Below are 22546 nucleotides of genomic sequence, written 5' to 3' on the forward strand. Positions count from 1 at the left end.
TTGTGTCCTGAGCCCTGAGGGAGAGGGGAGGGGTGGACCTTCCCTGGGCTGCTATGCACCGTTTCTGTTGGCAGCACTTTCAGTCAGAGTTAGGAACATGATTTACTTTAGGAATGTGAGACCCAATAAGACTGGTTTATTGGATTTAGATATTTTTGTTTTCAGTGTTTGACAGTGAATTGTGTTGAGGCTTAGAGGAAATAACCTGCACATAACAGATTGTGAGATTTACTTTCCTCAAAAAGCTTCTGTAAAATTAAGTTAGTTTGTAAGTCACCCAGCTCCCATGTAAGCAGGAAAATTATGTCCTTCAAACTTCAACCCTGAAAGAAGGAGGTGGTGCTTCTGTCTGGACTTTATTTTAAAGTAGCAACTCTCCAATTCACAGGTCTCCTAAGTAGTAGCATGCACACCTTTGCCTGAACCATTTTCCTTTCCCTGAGCAGCATGTCGTTCTCTTCCTGAATGCACCATACCCTTCTTCCCTGAAGCTCCCATTCTGCTTGCTCTGGTGGAGATATTGCACATTACTAAGTTGCATGTTGTCACGGCCTCAGTGCAATTTAGTGTGTGCGATACTTTCACATGAGTGCATGCACACGGGTATGGCTGTAGCTTAAAGTTTCTGCAGCTTTCAATTTTGGTGGGGCCTAAATTACATCGTAAAATGATCTAAAACCCAGATCAGTATTTTGAGTGATGTCTTGAAATACTTGTTTGTAGAATTTTGGTTTGTACTACTAGGAAGATGAGCACTGTTTTCAATTTGAGAAGGGTTATCATTATTTGCTTCATTTTCTTCATCTGTCATGTACGCTTCAAATTTGATCAGATTTGTTCATGGACTCAATAAATTTTCTTAAAATCTCAGGTATTTCTAAAGAAGGAAGTATTTCAGTCCGGAAGTAATCACATTCTTAATTGAAATTTGCCAAAAAGCCAAAGGGAGATTTGATATGAAGATAACCTGTGTACCTGGATAGCTGAAATAGAAGCTTAAAACCATTAAGACTCTATTTCTTAACATCTAGAGTGGTCAGAAGTGAGGAGAAAAAGAAAAGTAACTGTTTAAAAGTACCTGGCTTATTTATTGTGGCATCAAGGCAGTAATGATGGAGAAAATGAAATGGTGATACAATTCCCACAGAAAACAATAATCTTCCAGCATGTTATGCTAATGCTTAGAAAAGCTAAAATATCTTTATTTTATTGCAACATTAATAATGTCTTTCGGAGTAATTTTTCAAAGCCAACTGTTAACTGATTATGTTTTGACTGAATTTCTGCATGCGTTCTGTGTTTCTTAGTAACAGGAGTATCTCTTGCAAAAATCTGTTTTGTCATTAAAAGGATCCTACTGAAATAAGCTCTACTTAGTGTGTGTCAAGGGATGAGAATAGATCTAAAAGTGATTCTGCTTTAACTAAATGATTTCCTTGTCTAAAACTGTGGGAGTAACAGATTTCTCAAAAAATTGATGGAGGAAAGGAAACCAATTGAGTTACTGGGGGGGAAGGGGGGGAAAGAGTGATATTATCTTTAAATCCAGAAGAGGTGCTGTTCTGTTTCTGTATGTTTGTAGAACAAGCTGACAGTAATTGTAATCTGATTATCCTACTAGGATAGATAGCAGTTTTTATCTGCTGAGAGTTTTGACTCACTTATACCACAATTTTGAATACTCTTAAATATTGTCCTATAAGCAAGAAATAAAAATAAATTACATGTCTTTTCTTGTATTTCCTTTTTATGTGTTCCTAAAACTTGTTCTCATTAAGTACAGCTGTCTGTTATTTTACATACACACGATTTTAAATAATTATTCAAGGAAAAACACAAAGAAAAAAATAAAGGAATCGTTTTGCTCCTGCTTAACTGTTACTTGTTTTATTTCCAAAAACACATCCAAAACTGTAAAAAAATTATTTTACACACATAATTTGGGTCGAACGCATCACATAATCTGTAGAAATTTTACAGTGTTTTAGGCTTAATTCATGAGATGATGCAGATGTACAGTCTGATACTAAAAGCAGTTCTTTTTTCTAGACTAGGCAGATAGCAATACTGTATTTTCAAGCACATTGGCTAGAAATTGAAGAGCTGCCTTTTTTGTATTGGGCAGTGTCATCATTCTGACATTTGCTTCTTCCATTTTCCAGATGGTGTATTCTGAATGCTCCAAACATATTTATTTTAATGTGTTTTTGTAGTTTGTGGTTCTGTGACTGTCTGGTCTATTTAAGTCTGAGGATATCTGTAAACAAGCAGAGGGAATCTGTTATTGTGTGTGTATGTGTGTGTTTAAACTCTTGCATTTGCGCACAGCCTTTAAGAATAATGTAACTGTATAGCATCTTAGATATTAATCCTTTAATTTTGTCTTGCACAAAGTAATCAGATTTTAACTATACAGTTATACATGCACACTGCTTTTTTTCCACCCCAGAAATTAAAAACAAACAAACAAAAAAAACCAGATTACTTGCGTGTTGTAACTTTTATTAGGCATCTCTAGGAGTGAAGTGCTACTATGATAATTATTTTTTTAGTGTAACGTACTGCAAGTTTCCGTGCTTGCATATTTAATAGTTCTTTATCTCTGTGTTTAAGGCTGCAGTATGTATTATTGTAACCTAGGACAGATTTCTGCTGTTTAACTTAAAAATTCATTGTAATACAAGAAGAAAGCATTAAAACTGCTGTATATCGTCAGGATTTCCTGACACTTTTTAACATTAACTTTTGCCTTTCTGCTTTATTGTCATTTTAGGTTGAATTACTAGGTTTATCTATTATTTATTCTCTACGTAAGCAGTCAGAATACTTGCTTTGATGCTTCTGATTCAGAAGTTTATAATGGTAGTAATCAGAGCAGACTAGAAGGAAGTGTCTTAATATAAGACTGGAGCTGATCTTGATCTTTTTATACTGAGTCCAATTGGCCATTTCTCTCATGCATTAAACTTCTGAAGCTAAAAGAGGTGTCTAAAATGATTAAATTCTTTCAAGTTGTGGGGTGAGTAATCAATGTGCAGTGCCAGCGAGTGCTAACTGCTAAGAAAGGCTTGAGTAAGGTTAAAGGAAGCCCGTGCAGGTAAGCAATTAACGAGGGTCACTGGAAATGAGAAAGTACTTGGAAAAAACTGAAGTTCTAGCTAAATGGACAAAACTCTGGCAGATGGAAATGGAATCGTTAAGGTTGGAAAATACCTCTTAAGTTCATCTCATCCAGCCACCAATCCATCCCTACCCTGTCCCTCTGTGCCACATCCAATGGTTCTCGAACACCTCCAGAGATGGTGACTCCACCACCTTCCTGGGCAGCCTGTGCCACTGCCTCACCGTGCTTTCTGAGGAGAAATTGTTCCTAATAGCCATTCTTAACATCCCGTGGCACAACTCTGAGGCTGTTACCTCTCATCCTGACTGTTACCTGGGAGAAGAGACTGACCCTCACCTCTATACAACCCCCTTTCAGGCTGTTCTAGAGAGTGATGAGGTCTCCCCTGCGCCTCCTCTTCTCCAAATAAGCCAAAAAAATGGTGGGGTGTGGGAAAAGAGTTTGATTAATTTGCTCAAAGCTCCCCCAAACAAAATTCCATTTTTTGCATGCATCAAGACTTGGAAGTGCTCAGAGGGCCTAGGGCTGGTGAGGGGTAGGCAAGGAGTACACAGCGGTAACAAGATTTATGTGGGCTTTTGTTGAATGATGCTGCATTGTTCTTTATTGTGAAGATATGAGGAGGAAGGCACCTTGTAAAACCATTCTTAGATGGGAACAGCAGAAGAGTCTCTCAGAAATCAGAATGGCTGTAGATGGTGTTGTGACAGGAGTGTACGAAGTGAGCAGCAGCAAATTGCTAAGAATGTATGATTTACAGCGCAGAAGGCTGAAAGACGGAATTAAAAAGGGGAGCTGAAGAAGTACAGACAGAATTCAGTGCCACCAGGATTGTTGTGGTTTAACCCCAGCAGGTGGCTCAGTAGCACACAGCTCTATGCTCAGCCCCTCCCTGGAGGTGGGGAGAAAGTAGGAAAGGTAAACCTGTGAGAATTCCTGGGCTGAGATGACAGTGTTCAGGGTGAAGCAGAAGCTTCATGCTCAAGCAAAGCAGAACAAGGAATTCCCTTGATACTTCCCATCCAGCGGCCCAAGACCTAAGCTGAAGGACCTATGCTTTGTTCAAGACTGTATGTCTTTATCTGATTAGTGGGATGTCTAGAACCCCCTGTATTAGATTCAGTTCCTCTCCTTTTTTGTTTTTATGTTGCATCATTCCTACAGAGAAATTTATTTCAACAGCAGAATTGTTAAAATCATCTTGTAGAGTTGTCTATGAAAATCATTTGCACATTTATATTGCTCCAGAGATGAAACTCTGTCAAAAAACCACTTACTGCCACTTCTGCTTTATTCGCAGCTGGAGTCTATCTTGCCACTTGTTTTCATGTGTAATTTGAAGCTGAAAAATAATGAGGATTTTTTTGTCTCCCTAAGAGAGCAGAACCCTTAAACAGATAAAAAAAATGGGCTTAAGAGTATTTTGTGAAAAGACTTCTTTCAGTCCTGGCACTCAAGAATGAATTTGACTTTTTCTAATAATATTCTTTACTTGAGGTATTCTAATCACTGTAAACCATTTTATGGCTTGCCGTGTGTTTTGTTAGTTATTTAGAGAAACTCTAATTCTTGCAAACGTTTTTCTTAAGCAAATGCCACTTCTGTCCAACTTTTAGTCCCTTATAATAGTAACTAGCATAGCTGTCTTCTGAAGTTACCAAATTCTTTCTGTAACCTTTTTAGAAAGTCTGATTTTCATCATTTCAACCCATGCTCTGGGAAGATGCAGAAAAGGGAATTCAGAGGTCAAAACTGTGAATGCTCTGAGTTGAGACTTGAGGCATGCACTGCATCCCAGGAGCCTTCATCTTGTTTCCTTCAAACTGGGATTATTGCAGCAGAAGTTTGAAAAGTTTGGAGATCTTCATATGGGAGCCAGTTCACATGTAACTAATGGAGAACAGGCCTTACGTGTAGGCCTTACTGTGAAGTGCACCTGGATTCACCTGTGTATTTTAGGAGACCAGCGTACGTGTAATGTAAACTGCAGTAGAAGCAAAGGGAAAGCTGTACACTTTTTACAATAAATCAGTAAAAATGAACGACCAGAATTCTCTGAGAACTTCTACGCCTGCCCCCCTCCAAACCCATACATTGGTCTCGCTTTTCCTTGTGAAATTTAAAAGCAGTTCCTTAGTTTTTCGGTGAAATAAAGTTTAGGCCAATTATGCAGAAACATCTGACAACTTGACAGAAGTTAATTCATTTATAATCTCAATAATGTGAAGTGTGACTCATGTTCCTCTGATTTTTTTTTTTTTCCCCCCAGTTTTACCTACTTTTCAGAACTCTATAAAAACACGTATGTCTAAGTGTGCCTTACACTAAGTTGCCTGAAGTGCTTATAAAGTAGGTGTTGGCAGATGATAACTCTTGCAGCTGGAGCGGCTCATCCAAATACAGTACCTGTATGAGATGTGAACTGTAATTGGATTTTCTGATTTCTGAAACATAGAATTATTTTTATGTATGAAAGGAATCTGTGTGTATACCCAAAGGTGCTAAGAACCAAAATTTATTTATTTACTGTCCTAGTTTCATCAGGAAGTTACTCTTTGTACAGATGGTAATAAATTCATTCAGCGTTTGGCACTCACGTGCCACAGGTATCCCAGATGCAAAATAGTGAAAATGCGCTGTTTGTAAACGTTCTGTTCTGCGTTTTAAGCTGCCATAGCCCTGAGGTCAAATGAATGTGAATTTCTAGAGTCTTCAAAATGCAATTCTTAGGGTTCCTGATAGCAGTAAAAAGCATGAGTCTTGAAGAGACTTTGGAGTTCCCCCGAGCCACAGGGTTGGATCCACTTTTTTTCTGCAATTGAGGGAGGAGGCAGGCATAAAGAAATAGAGAAGGAGAATGAAATCAAATGCAGTCTCCTCTTACTTTGCACTTCACCGCTGGCACCTCACAGGTCTTCTGCACTGAGTGATGCCTTCTCCTTTTAGCTTATTAGTTTGATGCAAGGATCTGGAGAGATACATACTATGGCCTTTTAGAGATAAATACTTCTTGCCAGCCATGAGCATGCATTGCAGACCTGCTGTGACATATTATATGGGCATGTGGATTTGTGCCTCGTATCACAGCAGCTAGCACCTTACTCTAACTTGGTGTTGAAAGCTCAGAGGTGGACAGCCCTGACTTATGCGTGAAGAAGTTTAAACCAACATCTAACCGAAGCGTTCCTTTTTCTAGTTCAGATATCCTCCTTCTTGTCCAACCCACAGTGGGGAAGAAGCAGCATTTACTTCATCATTGCAGCTGTCTTTGGTATCTTTTGTCCTTTCCTCAGATTTTCCTCTCTGGTGATATCTTTGCTCAGAGGTCAGCTGTTCTGGACTGCCCATCATTATTCTGCTTTTCACCATAGATTGCAACCATGCATTTTTCTTGAAGCATTAGTAAATCAGTCTGGACAGCAGTCTCAGAGCTGATGCCTGGACATTGCTAAGTAAAATTGGTACTAGAGATGTGTCTCGTAGACAATCCTAGTGTATGTGCAGGTCATACAGTGTTTCCTGTTTTTGCATTAATGTGATATTGACTTGCTTGTAATCTATTGCAATCATTAGATCTGTATCTGTATCTGGTGATACAGATACATACATATGTGATATATACATAGAGCTACTGGTGATTCCATTTACTGCACTCTTTTATTTTTGCTGCTGAAATATGCTATTTTTTTTCATTGTTTCAACTGCATTTTTTTTTAAGGTGACCTTTTCAGGTCCACTTTGATTTGTGATCTGTGCCCATAAATTACCACAGCTCCTCCCATCTTTGCAGAATGGTTTACAAACTTCAGTAACTAATGAAGGTTGCAGAATGACATTAGGTTCAGCCACAGCTGTTGTCTGGAATTAACTTTTCAGTTATTTTGCTGCTGCTGCATCTGTGGGTTGTGGATTTGCAATGTAAAGTTTTCCTACAAACTGCATGATTACGTCAGCAGAAAACATGTCTGAACTGGAATTTAGACTTGAATAAAATCTATCTGAAGATAAAAATGAAGCTTGCCTGAACTGAAAAGTTCAGAAAAAGTGCCTGGATGGAAAGGCAGAATTAGTTTTAGTCTTGGATTGGTTTTGGATAGTTCTGCAGCTGTTCCTTGACATGGTTAAATTCACAGCAGTTATTTTGGGCCATTGGGATAATTTTCCTGTTTATTTATTTATTTGTAATTAGAATAATAAGAGACTGCCCACTCTTTTTTGTGAGGTCTCTGGAGGAAAACCTAAAGTGACTGCTTGTTTCAAGGTATTTCAGATATCTGTCAGGGCTTTGCATTGCATCCTGTATGGTGAAATGTATTTTAGAGCCATGCTCATAGAAGTTAAGGCCTTGTTTCTTCTTCTACCTTACAGGAAATGTTTTTACAGGCAAAATAAGGAGATACTTCAAGGGCAGCCTTAAAGCATATTTAATAACTGAAATGTATTTGTGCCACAACTCCTGTTTGAAAGGAAAAGGATTTACTTGAGGATTTAATTATAGTGTGCTGATATCTGAGTTCTCATCAGTGCTATTAAATATTTAGATTTAATATTTTCTTCTGACAATACAAATTTTTCTGGCTTTGTTGTTTTGTTTTGGTGGGGTTTTTTTTCTCTGTCTTTTTTTTTTTTTTCTTTTTGGTTGCTTGATTTGCTTTTGGAAGAATGTGGAAAACTGTATTAAAAAAATACACTTTTGCATCGCCAATGAGGGGTTTCAGTGATCGTGAGATAACCCAACCTTCTTTGTATCGGGCAGGTGTTTCTGTGGGACAGACCTAAGATTTAAGAGGTCAACAGGGCTGTGGAGGTTGGCTGGACAAAAGCGTAAGGGAACAAATGTGTCCTTACTGCAGCCAGAAGTGTTTTTGCTGCAGTCTCCTGATCAGTGCAGCTCAGCTTGCACTTCATTGCACCAGCTACCTTGCAGAAAACGTGCAGATTATATGTGCATATAGGTGTGTAACTTCCCATTGTGATGTTATGGAGGCTTTTTCAATCTGTGAGGTATTCTGGCTGTCTTTGCTGAGGCCTCACAAATGCGTAAGCACTTCTTCTCTATCATCTTCAAGTACTGGGTCTGTTATTTCAAGTAATTGCTAAGGCTTTCTTTTTCTTTTCCCACCTTTGTTTTTTTTTGCTGGGAAAATGGCTGACAGCAGCTGTTTCTTGTTAGTCTATCAAGAGAATCTCACATTCTAAGACCATGTGGATTTGTAGGGCTTATTATGCACTCCTAAATTCCAGTGGATGAATTTTAAACAAGGTAATTTGGTTCAGCATTCACTTGGGAATCTATGCATGCTTTTAGGTGGGAAAGAGTTGCAAAAAATTATGCACTGTTCCTGGGGCTAATAATGAGAATACAGCCCAAAGATGCCAGTGTTGGAATTCTTGCTGATGGCTAAAAAAAGAAGATTCTTTTTGGTGGTTGGGAAGCAGAGAAGGTTTTATCAGTTCAACAGAGGATTGAAATTGTGTTCTTAGGGGTGGTTGTTTCCAGAAGGGGCTGTTTCCCAGGCAGACTGTTATTGCTCAAGGTGCAGTGACAATCTTCTAGCTTATGATCTGACTTCATCACTTCTGTTGTGTTAAATGTAAGATGGGAACTTAACATCAGCCAACTACATTTATGGCTGCTAGGAAGGATGTGTGCGACACCTCTAGGGCAGTGATGTCCTGTTGGATGCTCCAACGGAGGGGTTCAAGGCCAGGTTGGATGCAGCCCTGGGCAGCCTGGTGTAGTATTTGATATGGAGATTGGTGGCCCTGCCTGCAGCAGGGGGGTTGAAGATTCATGATCTTTGAGGTCCCTTCCAACTCAAGCCATTCTGTGATTCTGTGTAACTTTTATGACTTCTTTGAGGGAAGGAACTTAGAGATAACAGAGGGACTTTAGTTACTTAGATCCAAGCTGGAATAGTGTTTTCAAGAGAGGCAGTGTCTTTCTCTATAGGATTGAAAAAGGAGCATAATACAATGGTGAGATATTTGAGTTTTCGGTTACAGAATATTTCACTTCAGTGAATGTGCCAACGCTGTAAAAATGACACAGCACTGAGCTGCCTGCTTGCTGTCTCATGAAGCTATGCTGACACTTAACAGAGGAATACTTCATTTTGTGGCCAGCAAGTTGGATGTAAGTTCACCAGGAGTTAATTACATCGCAAGGCTTTTTATTTTCAGTAGTGTGACATAATAAGCGGCCTAAAATCTAGGAATATAAAGATGCTGAGGCTCAAGACCAGTAATAAATGCCAAGTGCTCGGTTATTTCCATGTAGAAAACTGTGTATATGAGTAAGAAAGTGAGAGTTTAGGCAGCCTGTATCACTTCTGGGTCCTTTGTTTTATTCCAACGAGAGTGAGCGAGTATAGAAATACAAGAAGATAAAGAAAATGAATTGAGAGATAGAAATGGAAAAGGACAAAGAAAAAGTAGCTCATAAATAGAACTGTACTGTTTCTCATAGATAAAAGATTACTTTTTCTAGAGAATGTGCTCTGATTCCTGAGCAACTTTTTTCAAGGAATTTATCCCAGGAACCCAGGCTGTGTAGTAAAAAAAAACTGTCTGGTATGTTGTTTTTTTGTTTGTTTATTTTCTCCTGCAGATGGCATGATTGATAAATATGATGAATGTTTGTCCTTTTCATAGGACAGACCTAAGGTATACATTTTGAGTTGTGTGATTTATGGCACTGATGGCTTTGCAGTTTATCAGAGCGCCTTATAGTTAAAGATGCACGTAAAGATACCTTCACTGTTCCCAGAATGTTACTGCCAATAAGAGTTAACAGAGTTTCTGTGATTGTTTTAGAGGTGTATTTGATGCTTCCCTCAAAATGGCTGGGTTCTATGGACTCTACACTTGGCTGACTCACACAATATTTGGGATTAACATAGTCTTCATACCATCTGGTAAGAATTTGAACAATTGTAATCTATTTATACATAGCATTATATAACTTTATTGTACAAGAGCAGTAGGATTAAATGTTGCTGACAGGATTAGTCCTGAGGTTATTTTTAGTGAACGTTCTATCAGAAACTGGCAACTATCAGCATTGGAGTTGTGTATGCAACCGTGATGTTATTGATTTGTGCAAATGTCTCAGTGTAGTTTCTGACTACAGAATTGGGTTGGTTTTTATTTTTTGCTTTTTTTAACCATGACAGCCGAGTCAGTGGACTCAGTTTATGATCTGAACTTAGTGAGTAGCTGCTCCGAATTTTTATCTTTATTATACCCATTCAGTATGTAACTTCATTTTTATTTCCTGTTTATTATTCAAGCAGATGTAGGAAGTACTGTGACAAGTTTAATACTTTTGTGTGGTATGTAGGGATTCTGTAGAGCTCCTGATCATTAACTGATTCCTCCAAGTTTGAATTAAACTACCACAGATCAAATTAATCAGTCGCTGATTGCTGTCTTATCTCTTAGCCATACTTTTTTCTGTCTTCATAGCATAGCCCCAGAAAAATATTTTACTTCTGTTTCTTTTACTGGTTGTATTTTTTTTCCATTCTGTTTAATCCGGATCTTTCCATAATTTATATGTGCTATGTTTCTGGGATACCTAAACAGAGCAAGTTCTGGTATCATGGAAATGCTAGTAGAGGCATGCTTTCTGTTCTCAGTGCTGTTTCCTGACAGCATTACCAGCCTCTGGTTTTACCAGCCTCCACAAATTTTAGCTGAAAGTGGCTGCACAATTTCCACTGAAAAATCTCTCTGTTCCTGTTTTCCCTCTATTCCTCTAAAAAAACCCAAGCAGCAAGCCACTTGCACCTTCATGTACAGAGCAACAAAAAGGGGACCTGCAAACAAAAAAACAAAACAAGAAATGCAGCCAATAGCTGTACCACAAATTCCAGCTACCCTAAAGATATTGGCTGGTGTTAGACATACTTATGTAATCATTACTTTTGTTTTGGCAACTTGCAAAATCTTGTTTTGTATTCTGTCTAATGAGGCTAAAAAGAAAGAAAAAAACTTTTTTCTCTACTATAGTTACTCATATTGGGTTTAATTAAGATGACAGCAGTACTACGTAATTTGAGATTACAAGGAGCATTTGTATAAACAGAAGGCAGTATGCCTGGTAGAGACTTGTATGCATGCATAAAGATGTGCAGATATAAATACTTGAAGTCAGGGATTTTACGCTTGGTTTCTCACAGTACAACTGACGTTGTAATGTCTGAGGTCTGGTAAGTCACAGTGCTTCACTAAGAATTTCTCAGTGTATACTTTCTTGTCCACATTTGCAAGGTCTGTGGTTACGTAAAAGCTTGAAATGCAAATGATTGGTATCTTCAATTTTTTCTTAATTGGAAGTAACTGTGACTGACAGCTGGTAAGGCTTTTCTGTATGGGGAATAGTTCCATTTTCCTGAATGTGGTTCTCTTTTTCCTTAATCACAGTTATAAAACAACAAGAGCCTTATGTGCTGTCTTTTCAGTATCTTATTTACAGCTGCTGATAGAAGTGAGACTACTGGTGTGGCAAAAGTCAGAATTTTTGTGAAGTATATTTCCCTGGTCTTTTTCTCACTCCTCCTTCTGTGTTCTTTAGCATTAGCAGCAATCCTTGGAGCGGTTCCATTTCTGGGGACGTACTGGGCAGCCATCCCTGCAGTCCTGGACTTGTGGCTTGTGCAAGGAGAGGGATGCAAAGCCATTTTGCTCTTGGTTTTTCACCTGCTGCCAACCTATTTTGTAGATACAGCCATTTATTCAGATATATCAGGGTAAGTATATTGAAAACTTTTTAAGTTTACATACTGTAAAAATGCTTAGCAGTGATGCCTTTGAACTTACCTCTGTGAAGCTGCAGAGCAGTGCCTTGAAGCACAGAAGGACATGCAGTGGTACCATCTCGTAGTAAAACTGGCCTAAGTGCCATTACTTTTGCAGGCCTCTTTTCTGTCAGATTTGTTGTTTCAAATGTCTTGAGCTTGTTCTCAGTCAGAGAATTGTTTTGAAGCCAGCTTTCATGTTGTGCCGCTATACCCCTGTGTAAAAATCTGTTGATTATCAATTGATCTTTAAATGTGTTGAAAATGTGAATGCAGGGAGAGGCTTATAGCGAGACAGCATTTGGTTTTGCTTTCCTGTTCTGATAGATAAGCACAGAAGGTTTCTGGAAAAATCTTGCTAGGTGTTTGGCTGCATCTTGCTAGGTGTTTGGAATGCTTCCTGATTTCAGCTTTGAATAAAGAAAAGCTAACTCCAAACTATAGAGACAGAGAGTCAACATCTGCAGTTGTATCTAGAGTACTAGAAATGCTGCTGAAATGTCGACTGACACGTAATGCTGCTGAAATACCTCATGAATCCCTTCATGGAATTCAAATGAGAAAATGCTGGAGTTGTACAGACCCGACAAAGATACGAACTGTCAAAGTTCATATGTGCAAGATGTGTACACAGCCATGTACATTATAGATAAAAAAATGTGCTCTTTAAAGTCACTGCTTCCATCTTGGTCATTAGAAGCTAGCCTAGTAGTAAACTATGTGAATTGAGAACTTTGTCTGACAGACTGTGAGTGCTGATCCAGTCTTTGCTGTAATTCGTGCTCCAGGTACGGTTGTGTGCTGGAACACATTTGTGTTAATTTGTATTGTAGTAAATTAACGTAGAGTAAGAACATTAAATGTTTAAGTTCAGCATTAAGTTTGATTATTTTTTTTTCTCCTATAACTTTTAAGTATAGTTAAACTAAACAGAGAACCTCGTGATAGTGAGGTCGATATTAAAAATCTTTCATAGACTGTAGCAGTAGTTATTTTCCAGGAGTGAAAGCTAACAGGTGAAGTATAATCAAATTACATTTGTTTTCAACAACAAACCACAGATAAATTTAAGGCCAATAGCTATTTAACTAGCCAATAATTCTTCTACTTATTGAAATAAATTTGTGACTGTAGGGTTGCAGGCTCTGTTCACCATTCAGAAAATATATGTGGCAAGAATAGATTTTCTAACAGTGGAGAAAAATTGTATTTTACCATTACATAAATCTGCTGTCTTGCAAATTGGGTTAATTCTATTTGAAATCACTATAATTACGTTATGCAAGGTTTTCCAAATGTATTAAATATATATTGCAGTCCTACTTCATCAGGTGATATGTGGTCTGAATTGGCAAACTAGCCAGAAAAAAACTTGGAAGTGATGCAACTGTTGGAAAAAATTGTTCCAAATTTGTAAAGGTTTATAAATTAATTGTGTGTCTTCTGCTGGAGAAGTATAAGATGTTAAGGTCGAGTCTGTCTTCTCAAAAAGTATTCTACTTGACACTTCCAGTATGTTGAATTTGGTCCAAGAAAGACATGATTAATAGGTGTGTATGATGTGGTAAGTCACTTTCTAAGACCTGATAGCGGCCATAAGAAAGAAGAGGGTAGGCTCTTTAGTAGGATCTGTTGTGATAGGATGATGGAAAATGCTTTCAGATTAAAACAGGGGAGATTTAGAATGGATATAAGGAAGAAGTTTTTTACAGTAAGGATAGTGAAGCACTGGAACAGGTTTTCCAGGAAGGTGTGGATGCCTGGTCCTTGGAGACATGCATGGTCAGGCTGGACAGAGCTCTGAGCAACCTGATCTAGTCTGTGTCCTTGTTCATTGCAGGGGATTTGGACTATATGACCTTTAGAGGTCCCTCCCAGCTCAGATTCTATCATGATCTTATGAGATCATAAGCAGAGAGGGAAAATACAGATTGGATATTTGGGGAAAGTTTTTCACTCAGAGTTGGTGAGGTGCAGGAACAGGTTGACCAGAGAAACTGTGAATGCCCCATCCTGGAGATGTTCACGGCCAGGTTGGATGAGGCCCTGGGCAACCAGGTCCAATGCATGATCTTGTGGGTGGCAACTCTGCACATGGCAGTGTTATGGAAACAGATGATCTTTAAGGTCCCTTCCAACCCAGACCATTCTACAGTTCATAAATGATGTATCCTGCCTTTTGTTCAAAAGACTAAATATTCTGATCATTGTATAAAGTAATGTCTCTGCTGAGGAATGCTCATAGTAAATACTGCTAGCTATCTTGAAATGTAAGAGTTCTTGTCTGTGAAGCATGAATGGTCTTCATAAGGAATCATCTTTCCGTTTTCAGAATGGAAATATTTGTGCTGTTAACTCCTTCAGATCCCCAAAGGTGTTCACAGTCAGACTGGATGGTGCCTGGGGTAACCTGATGTAGTAGTGGAAGGTGTCTGTCCACGGGAGGTGGAGTGGAACTAATGAAGATAACGTTTGTTGTGTTGTGTGAATGTTGTACAAGATGCAGCTTAGGGCATTTATGCAGTCATTCAAACAGCAGTTTAGTCTGAGTATGGGTATCTATAAGTAGATCACTTTATAAGCTTAATGAAACTGTGTGATTAATCTGCATTTCAGATCCGCAGTCAGTAGTGTTGTTGTTTGTCATTCTTGTTTTAACTTTATTCTGTTTGTGCTGTAATTCCAGAGGTGGTCATCCTTACCTGACGGGTCTTGCAGTAGCTGGTGGAGCATATTACCTGGGACTGGAAGGAGCCATCATAGGACCAATTCTACTTTGTATACTTGTGGTTGCCTCCAACATATATAGTGCCATGTTGGTTAGTCCAACAAATTCAGTGCCCACTCCATCACAAGCAGCATGTCCACTGCAGATTTACCAGTAAGCGTTGAATGTCTTACGTTACATATTGCAGTTTTCAAGTGGATCAGCGTATGCCCACATCGGTGTAGGGAATGTAAGCATGAGTTTGTGTATATTTGTGCATCTGCACACCTACGCATGTGTGGAAATAGTCAGAGAATGATCAGCTTTTATTCTAGAAAAATATTTACTGTAAAGTAGGTAAACTTGAAATGTTTGTTTAATATCTCTGAGCTTCTTACAGAAGGCTCCTTAAGAGAATTCATTAATAATAGCTTTGTATCTTTCCATGCACTGCCTTTGTGCTAGAAAATAACTGATCATCCCTGTTTCCCTATTCATAACTATTATTCATGGATACCAGATAGTGTTTATTGGTCTGAGAAAGAGACCTGTCTGCAGATACTGCACTTTGTGTGACTGCACGAAACTACAAAGCGTGCCGTTATTCCATTAAAGTGTGGTCTTGATAAATCTCTTTATTGAAGTTACCAAATGTGGAATATAGAAATGTATTTTTAATCTGTACAGTTAAGGGATGGGATGAATAAATTCCTCATTGAATATTTAATTAGAGTTGGAAATCATGTTGTAAAATTATTAATGACAGTAGGCATTGTAATGTCTCTACTGTTTTGTTTAATTACATAGGTTAGCTCATTATACATATATCTTGGAGATTATATGCTTGTGAGCAATAATCCTTTTCTTCATTCACATGAATAATGTTGTCATCTTTCATATGGGTAATTTAGGAAAAAAACACTAATGAGCCTGTCTGTGCTCTCTGACTTGTGGATGTTATGTTCCTAGACTTTCCACATACACTATACATAGAGCTTCTGGCAGTACATACAGAATTTTACGTCTGGTTTTTTCCTGTTTAATTCGTAGGGAACGAGACATTTGAAGTCACTCAGCAAATTTGAGTCCTTTTGGTTTTTTTGCAGGTCAGCTAGAGAAAGTCCCGAGGAGACAAAAATGGCTGCTGAATGATGAAGGAGCTATGCTGCACCTGTTCAAGATGAGAGAATCACACTTGGTCTTTCTTGAGCTCCCAACAGCCATGGCCTTTTGCAGCTCTGCTGCTCTGCTCGGGGCAGTTCACAGGGATGCATAGTTTGAGTGTTAGGAGACACCACTCCTCGAACATCTGCTGGCCTTACATTACTGTGCACTTTGCCTCTTTGAGAGAGAATGTCAACTTCCCATGGCTTTGTGTACTAGCCAACAGTTCCACAGCCACTTTGTAGACCTTCTGTCTTCTTAAAAAGAATGGCTAAGTGGAGAGATAAATCCACTGAAGTTGTTATCTGCTGAAATGACTTACTTGGCTTTTATTTATTGGGTTATTTGTGTTATTAATTTGTAGTATGTTTAAAGAAAGCTAAATCCAAAATATTTATTCTCTGTTAATCTGATGGCAACAGAGGTGTAAACCACTCATTGTTAAATGAAGATTGAATGCAATTGTTTGCTGCTCCTTGAAGTATTTCTTTAGAGGTTTTGACCATCATCTCTAGCTCATAAGAACAAATAAATGTTATCCCTTTATGAGCACTGAAAATTAGTGTTGTTGAAGACAAGTATTTCTAGTATCTTCCTGAAATTAGTAGATGAACAAATTGAGAAATGTGAATTTTTGTCGTTTAGAAATAGGACTTGTTTAAGTAGTTTAAATCTTGCCCTTATTTCTGGTCAGATCTGGTGATATTCGGATGTCTATTCACTGTCTAGTGGGGTCACAGTATCAGCTAACTTTGATTAAAGGCCTTAAATACTTTAAACCTAAGGTAACACACAGTTATCACATCTTCTTCCAATAATAAAAAGAGCTTGAGTGGGATTGTTTTATATCAGTTTTCAAATGCTGTGACCAAGTAGCATTTACTTTTCAAACAAATAGTGTATTTCAAAAGAGGAAAGGGAAAGAGTAGAGATTTTGTTTTGTTGTAGGGTTGCTTTTTTTTTTTGCTTTTGTTTTTCTCCTTGTAAGCCTCTGGCCAAATATCTTAGTGATTTATGCACAGTTCTTAAATTCTTGAAGTGGTATATTGCCTCGATCACAGAAACAAACTACTTCAGTGTTTTTCTTTCATATGTAATTGTGCTGAAACTGCAAGTTTGGTGAAGTTTAAGGCCTTTTGTATTGTTGGTTGAAATATTTTGACACAATGGATCTTTATACTTTTGCAAAGACAAAGTGTTTTTTTGGTCAAAGCTTCCACAAATGCACTGAGGCTCTTCATACAAAGTAGCAGTTGCACGTGCTTAACCAAAGAACCACCTTTCAGTTTCTAGTAACTTCTCTTGAATTTAATTCAGTTTGATTGACAAGGTTTATGCAGAATACAGGCATGCCTCGCATTTATTGTTTACCATAATGCAACTGTTGATACACAACATAATTCTCTAACTTAGCTACTGTGGTTTTAGTGATGAAATGTTCTGCCAAAACGTGAGGTTTCATGTGTGCTGGTTTGGGGCTTGCAGGCTTCCAGGTATGTGTTTGGAGGACAGGCTCGGGCTTGAGTTAGTGGTTTGACTGCTGGTTTGGTGGTTCTTCGAAGTATGGAAGCATCCTATTTAATATTTGAAATTCTGAGAGATCAATTCCAACTAACTTAACATGGAGAGTGTATTGCTTGAATTATGTAACCATCCCGTGTTTTAATTTCCTTGCGTTTGTGGATTGCTTCATCTTTACTAAGATCCATTTTTGTAATTGTTGCTGGGTAAGGAGGAGGATGACAACCTGAGGCTGCCCCTAAATATTCCTGCAGCATTCTAACCAGTTTAAATGAGACCACCATGACACTTGGGAAACTTCTTTATTCTTGTTGTTATTGTTCAGAATTTTGCACTGAAATACTTTCTTCACATTCTAACTTCATCTAGTGAGCATTTAAAGATTACTAGCAAGAAAGATGCATTCTTAATGTATTTCTGGTTTTCTGTTGCTTCTCTTTGCTCACTGGTCAAGACATTTAAATTGCCAGCATTTTTTATCCCAGTTATTTCTGAGACAACCTTTTCGAATCCTGAGGCAACGTAGTCGTTGTAGAGAGTCATCATAAGGCAATCTTTTGTTTGCTTGTTTTTAAGTTTTCCTCTCCTCCCTCCCATTTGTGTGTGATCATTTGTGTTAGATCCAACAAGGGTCTCTACTACAAAGATTAAAACTTTCAGTTCTTCAGTTATCTTCAGTAATGGCAAATTAGTGAAATCAGCTGAGGATGTGCATTGCAGTTTTGAAATGTTCCTTTCCCAGTTGGAAGAGAAATCATTTTGTATAGAGGATGAAATTCTCACACAGTCTGTTAGCTTGTCCTCCTTTGAAATGAATCTTCATACTCGATGCTTCCTGTTTCAAATTCAACAAGGACTTGCCAAGGAGAACTTTCTGTAGTATAGTCTTTCTCAGGTAATATAGCTTAAGGGCCTCATGCTACCTGCTGTGTCTGATACAGAAATAAGTTGTGTGACTTGGTAATTCAGCAACGGTATGCTGCCAAAAGGAAAAGAAAATGGTAAAGCAAATCTCCAATGAGACCTTCTTAGGATAGGAAATATTCACTGAATTCTGACATATTTAAATATATATATATATATATGTGTGTATATATGTATGTATACTAAAAAGCATACTTTAGCAGTGACAGTCTCTTTCTTAATGTCTTGTAGGTGAGAAGTTGATGTTCTTTAGCTTTGCTGTAAGCAGCCATTCCAGGGGCGGGTACTTAGGTGTATTTGGTATAGTTAGTATTCAATTTAGAACAAAGACAGTGATTTAGAGTTCAGAAGGGAATGCTTGTAGTAATAAACCTGGGTGATACTGTGTCATGGTATTGCAGAGTACACTGATAATGTTTGTTACCAGTCTCTGCTAGCTGATCAGGCTCATTGCAAGTAAGCACAGTGTCAAAGGGCTGGTGATAATTGCTTAACTGTTTTTGCACAATGCCAAAGTTAGCCCTTTCTCTCCTTCCTTTACCTTAGCTGAACATTACTGTACTGCAGCAGCACTTGCAGAAGTTCGTTTGTGCCCATTTACAGCCCAGCTTGTTAACTTCAGGTCACTGTAGGTAGTGGCTTAATTGAGCACAATACAGCAAGTTGCAAAGGATGAGAATCTGGCACACGCTTGTTTTGCCAGCTGTAGCACAAGACAGTGACTTCCAGCACTGTGCACTGATGGCTGTGCGCTGTGACCAGCTGGGAGCAGTAATGGCTTATTTTGAAACTACTTACAAAAAAAAAAAAAAAAAAAAAAAAAAAGTTTATTATTCTAGTCATACAATATGCAATACATACATACAGTATGCCCTTTTCAGAAATCAAATTTATGCCCATTTGTCTCATAATAGGAGTAAGTCTGATCTTCGTGTACACGGTGGTATACAAGTTTGTTTCAACTGAGGTACCTTGAAGCTTGCCTCATTTCAAGGAATGTATGGATTTGTTTCAAGGCTTTGGAGAGGAAGATGTACTTTCATGTATTCCATCAGTGGTTATTGAGTTAGGAAATCCAAAATCTGAATAAAACACAAAAAAAGAGCATTGACTGTGAAGGGAAGGTTGGGTGCTGTTTCCAGTATTAAACATAACGACTATCAGTAACTTCTGAAATAGCTGTTTGGCTGTAATGTTCAGTGTTTTTCAGGAAGTCTGAATATACAAAAGCCCAGAACCCCTGTAAAAGCAGTAGCAGAACTAAATTACTGATGCCGAATGCTAGTGGCAGAATTCTGTACAGTGTTGCCTTCCCTGTGGACCCATACAAAGGATAGGAAAATAGCATTCTGCAGAGACTCTGTGGCTTTGCATCAGTGGTAGAAGGTGCTTCCACAACTGCTTTTATTCAGACATTGTGTTCCTATTGTATCAGCTTAATTTTCTCAATATATGTAGTGCTACCTTTATGTAAATTGCTTCTGGAAACAGCCAGGCTTTCTTCAGAAGGTGCAGAAAACTGTTGGAATTGGAGTTAGCATTCATTAGGTTTCATAATGGAAGAGGCGTTCTAAAGGTGCAGTTGTTTTCCTTGCAGTTTGCAACTTGGCATGGAAAGATTACTTTTCCAAATAAATACTCTTCATTGAAACCTGGTGCCTCTTAATCATACACACAGATCATCTTTCAAAGTGAAATAAAAGCCCATCTGGGGCTTTTATTTCAATTTTATTACTATTTATGTCTTAACACTTTTTGGTGAAGCATGCTTTGGCAGGTCAATTCCCTTCTTATTTCTAGTTTACACTACTACAAAACTAAATTTACCTAATAACAAACCTCGTGGAGGTTGTGTCCTTAACCTGTTGCTATTTATCTGTCCTTTTTATTAAAAGCCCTCAGTGCTTTATGATCAAAATCTCCAAAATAGCTTTTAAGTAAGAAAAAAAATTTTTTAAAAAAAAAACAACAATTGGAATGTGGAAAACGAGCTTGATATTTTGAAACCAGAAGCAGTGACAGAAGTGTTGATCATATTCAGGGATTCCATGTGGGTTTGAAAATGTATATATTTATATGCACCATTATATAAATAGGAGCAATCTTTCTCATAATCGGACTTGAACTGAAATTGTCTTTTTTGGGGGAGACGGGGAGAGGAGAGGGGTCTTTTTAAAGATATCTGAGAACAAAGCAGTGCCTGTATGTAGTGAAAACAAGCACCATTTTCTAGAATTAAAGTTTTCTTTAAAGGAAGTTGAAGGGAAGCCAAGCAGATGCTGGTGGGATGAGTAGAACTGTTTTGCTGCAGTTGATGTGAAGTTGGGAAAGACTGCTCTTCTGTCTGGTGAGCCATTGCTGAGAGATCACTGGTCCTGGAAGAATTTGCACATGTGCAGTTTTGGGGTAGATTCCCTGAAGGGCATGCTGTGCATATCCCTGCTGAAATAGCACGTCCAATTCAGGAAGGAATAGCTAGTTGGCAAGTAAGTGCATCGTAGAATCATAGAATGACCTGGGTTGAAAAGGACCACAATGATCATCCAGTTTCAGCCCCCTGCTATGTGCAGAGCTGCCAACCAGCAGACCAGGCTGCCCAGAGCCGTGTCCAGCCTGGCCTTGAATGCCTCCAGGGATGGGGGATCCACAGCCTCCTTGGGCAACCTGTTCCAGTGTGTCACCACCCTCTGTGTGAAAATATCTTTATTGTGCTCTGCGTATGGATGAGTCCAAACGAACATAATTGGTGTTTTAATAAGTTAGAGGTTGTTTTTTGAATATAGAATTATGCAGCAATTCCAGAAGTAGGTTTGAGTCAGAAGCAGAGCATATTTGCTTGCAGCAGGATGCATTTGCTAGCTAATAAATGCAGCTTGAGCGTTCAGGCATCCACATACATATCTGAAAGATTTTCAGCATCACGATTTTAGAATAAAAATACTGATTTACTTTCCTAGCCTCACTTTTTGCTTCTTGACTTTCAATGAGAACCTTAAGTCGTAGTCACTTCTCATGGTTTGTTGTGGATTAAGTGTAAGAGGCGTCACAAAGCTAAAAAGTAGCCGCAGAACAGAATTTCATTAAGCTTAAGAACTGCCATCCAGACTGTGCTTTTGGGAAAACATCTTCCAAATTTTTGCCTTCCTTTCTGCCAGTCGTAGCCTCAGACTGACGCTTTGTGAGGAAGTATCAGTAAAACAACAACTTCATGTTGTTTGGCTGGCTGGATAGTTCAGTGTTTTCAGTTTCCACTTTCATCGCTGGTACAGTCTGCAAGCAGACAAGTTGTTCAGATTGTTACCTTTAAAAATAAAGACTATGTTTCAGTGATGGCTGGAAATAAGCTTTCTTTGCTAATACAAGATGCTTACCTACACATTAGTTAACTAGTGTTTGATGTTTTGGTCAGAAGAGTAGGGAAGTTTTTTTCTCTTTGGTAAATTTCACCAAACCAAATCCAGAGGAACTTGTGACATTGTGTGCAAAGACTGGCTAGATCCTGCTGCAATCTAGAAGCAGATCTGTTGCGTTACAGAGCGCAGGTTGTTCTGATGTGTGCATTTCTAACCAGAACTTGGGTGGATTTGGAGCAATAACTTCTGTCTGTTGACTCAAATTTGTCTGTGAATGTACACATGATACAATTCCAGAATGGAGCTATGTTTGTGACTAATGTTACCATGGTTAGTTTTGGTCAGTGCCTGTTTTTGCATGTGTAGTATTGGAAAAATGATCGCTGTGTCCGTTGGTGGTGGAACACAGAATGTGGTTTAAGGTTAAGAAGTACTCGTATAGACTGCAGAGGTTAATTCGTTAATTTCATTAATTTTGATTGTATGCACCAGTCCTCTTCCTAATAAAGGGTTTTCTTCTTTTTTTTTGTAGCTGGTATAAGAAGCTTTTAACTTAATATTGTGTTCACACTGCAGTCCTTTGTAAACACAAAATGTTTAATATATTTTGAAATAAAATGCTCTTGAAGAAAACGGAGTTGGATTTTAATGATGGAGCCCTGGGTCTACAAAAGCAGTTAATCGGGTGAAATCTGAGGCTTGCCTTAGGTGAAGCGCAGATATGGCAGTGCATCACTGAACATCACTTCCTTCACTTCCATACTTCCCTTTCTTCTTCACTTTTCCCACTGTCAGGTGTGTGCCTCAGCAGTAACTGTTTGGCTTGGCTGCCTGCAGTGGTGTGACCATGTGTCCAGACCCTGTGAAAGCTTGCATTCAGCAGTTGAAGGTAGTTCAAGTTACTTTCATTGTGGCTTACTCTGTGAAATGGCAGTGTCTGAGCATAATTTTA

General features: G+C 38.4%; 1 protein-coding gene across 1 annotated transcript in view; it reads left to right on the forward strand.

Moving 5' to 3' along the window:
* The window catches only part of TMEM245 (transmembrane protein 245), a gene marked incomplete at its 5' end in the record, with an annotated part of 71748 nt that extends 51554 nt beyond the window's left edge, over nt 1-20194 (forward strand). Inside the window, 4 exons of the mRNA XM_042839191.1 lie at nt 9941-10041; nt 11703-11877; nt 14612-14806; nt 15739-20194. Of these exons, the coding sequence (XP_042695125.1) occupies nt 9941-10041; nt 11703-11877; nt 14612-14806; nt 15739-15784 (517 nt within the window). The remainder of the gene's footprint in view (nt 1-9940; nt 10042-11702; nt 11878-14611; nt 14807-15738) is intronic.
* Between the last annotated feature and the right edge of the window lie 2352 nt (nt 20195-22546).

The sequence above is a fragment of the Centrocercus urophasianus genome, unplaced genomic scaffold, assembly GCF_019232065.1.
Source record: "Centrocercus urophasianus isolate 14NV4802_14NV808 unplaced genomic scaffold, USGS_Curo_1.0 seq_11, whole genome shotgun sequence".
Taxonomy (NCBI): Eukaryota; Metazoa; Chordata; class Aves; order Galliformes; family Phasianidae; genus Centrocercus; species Centrocercus urophasianus.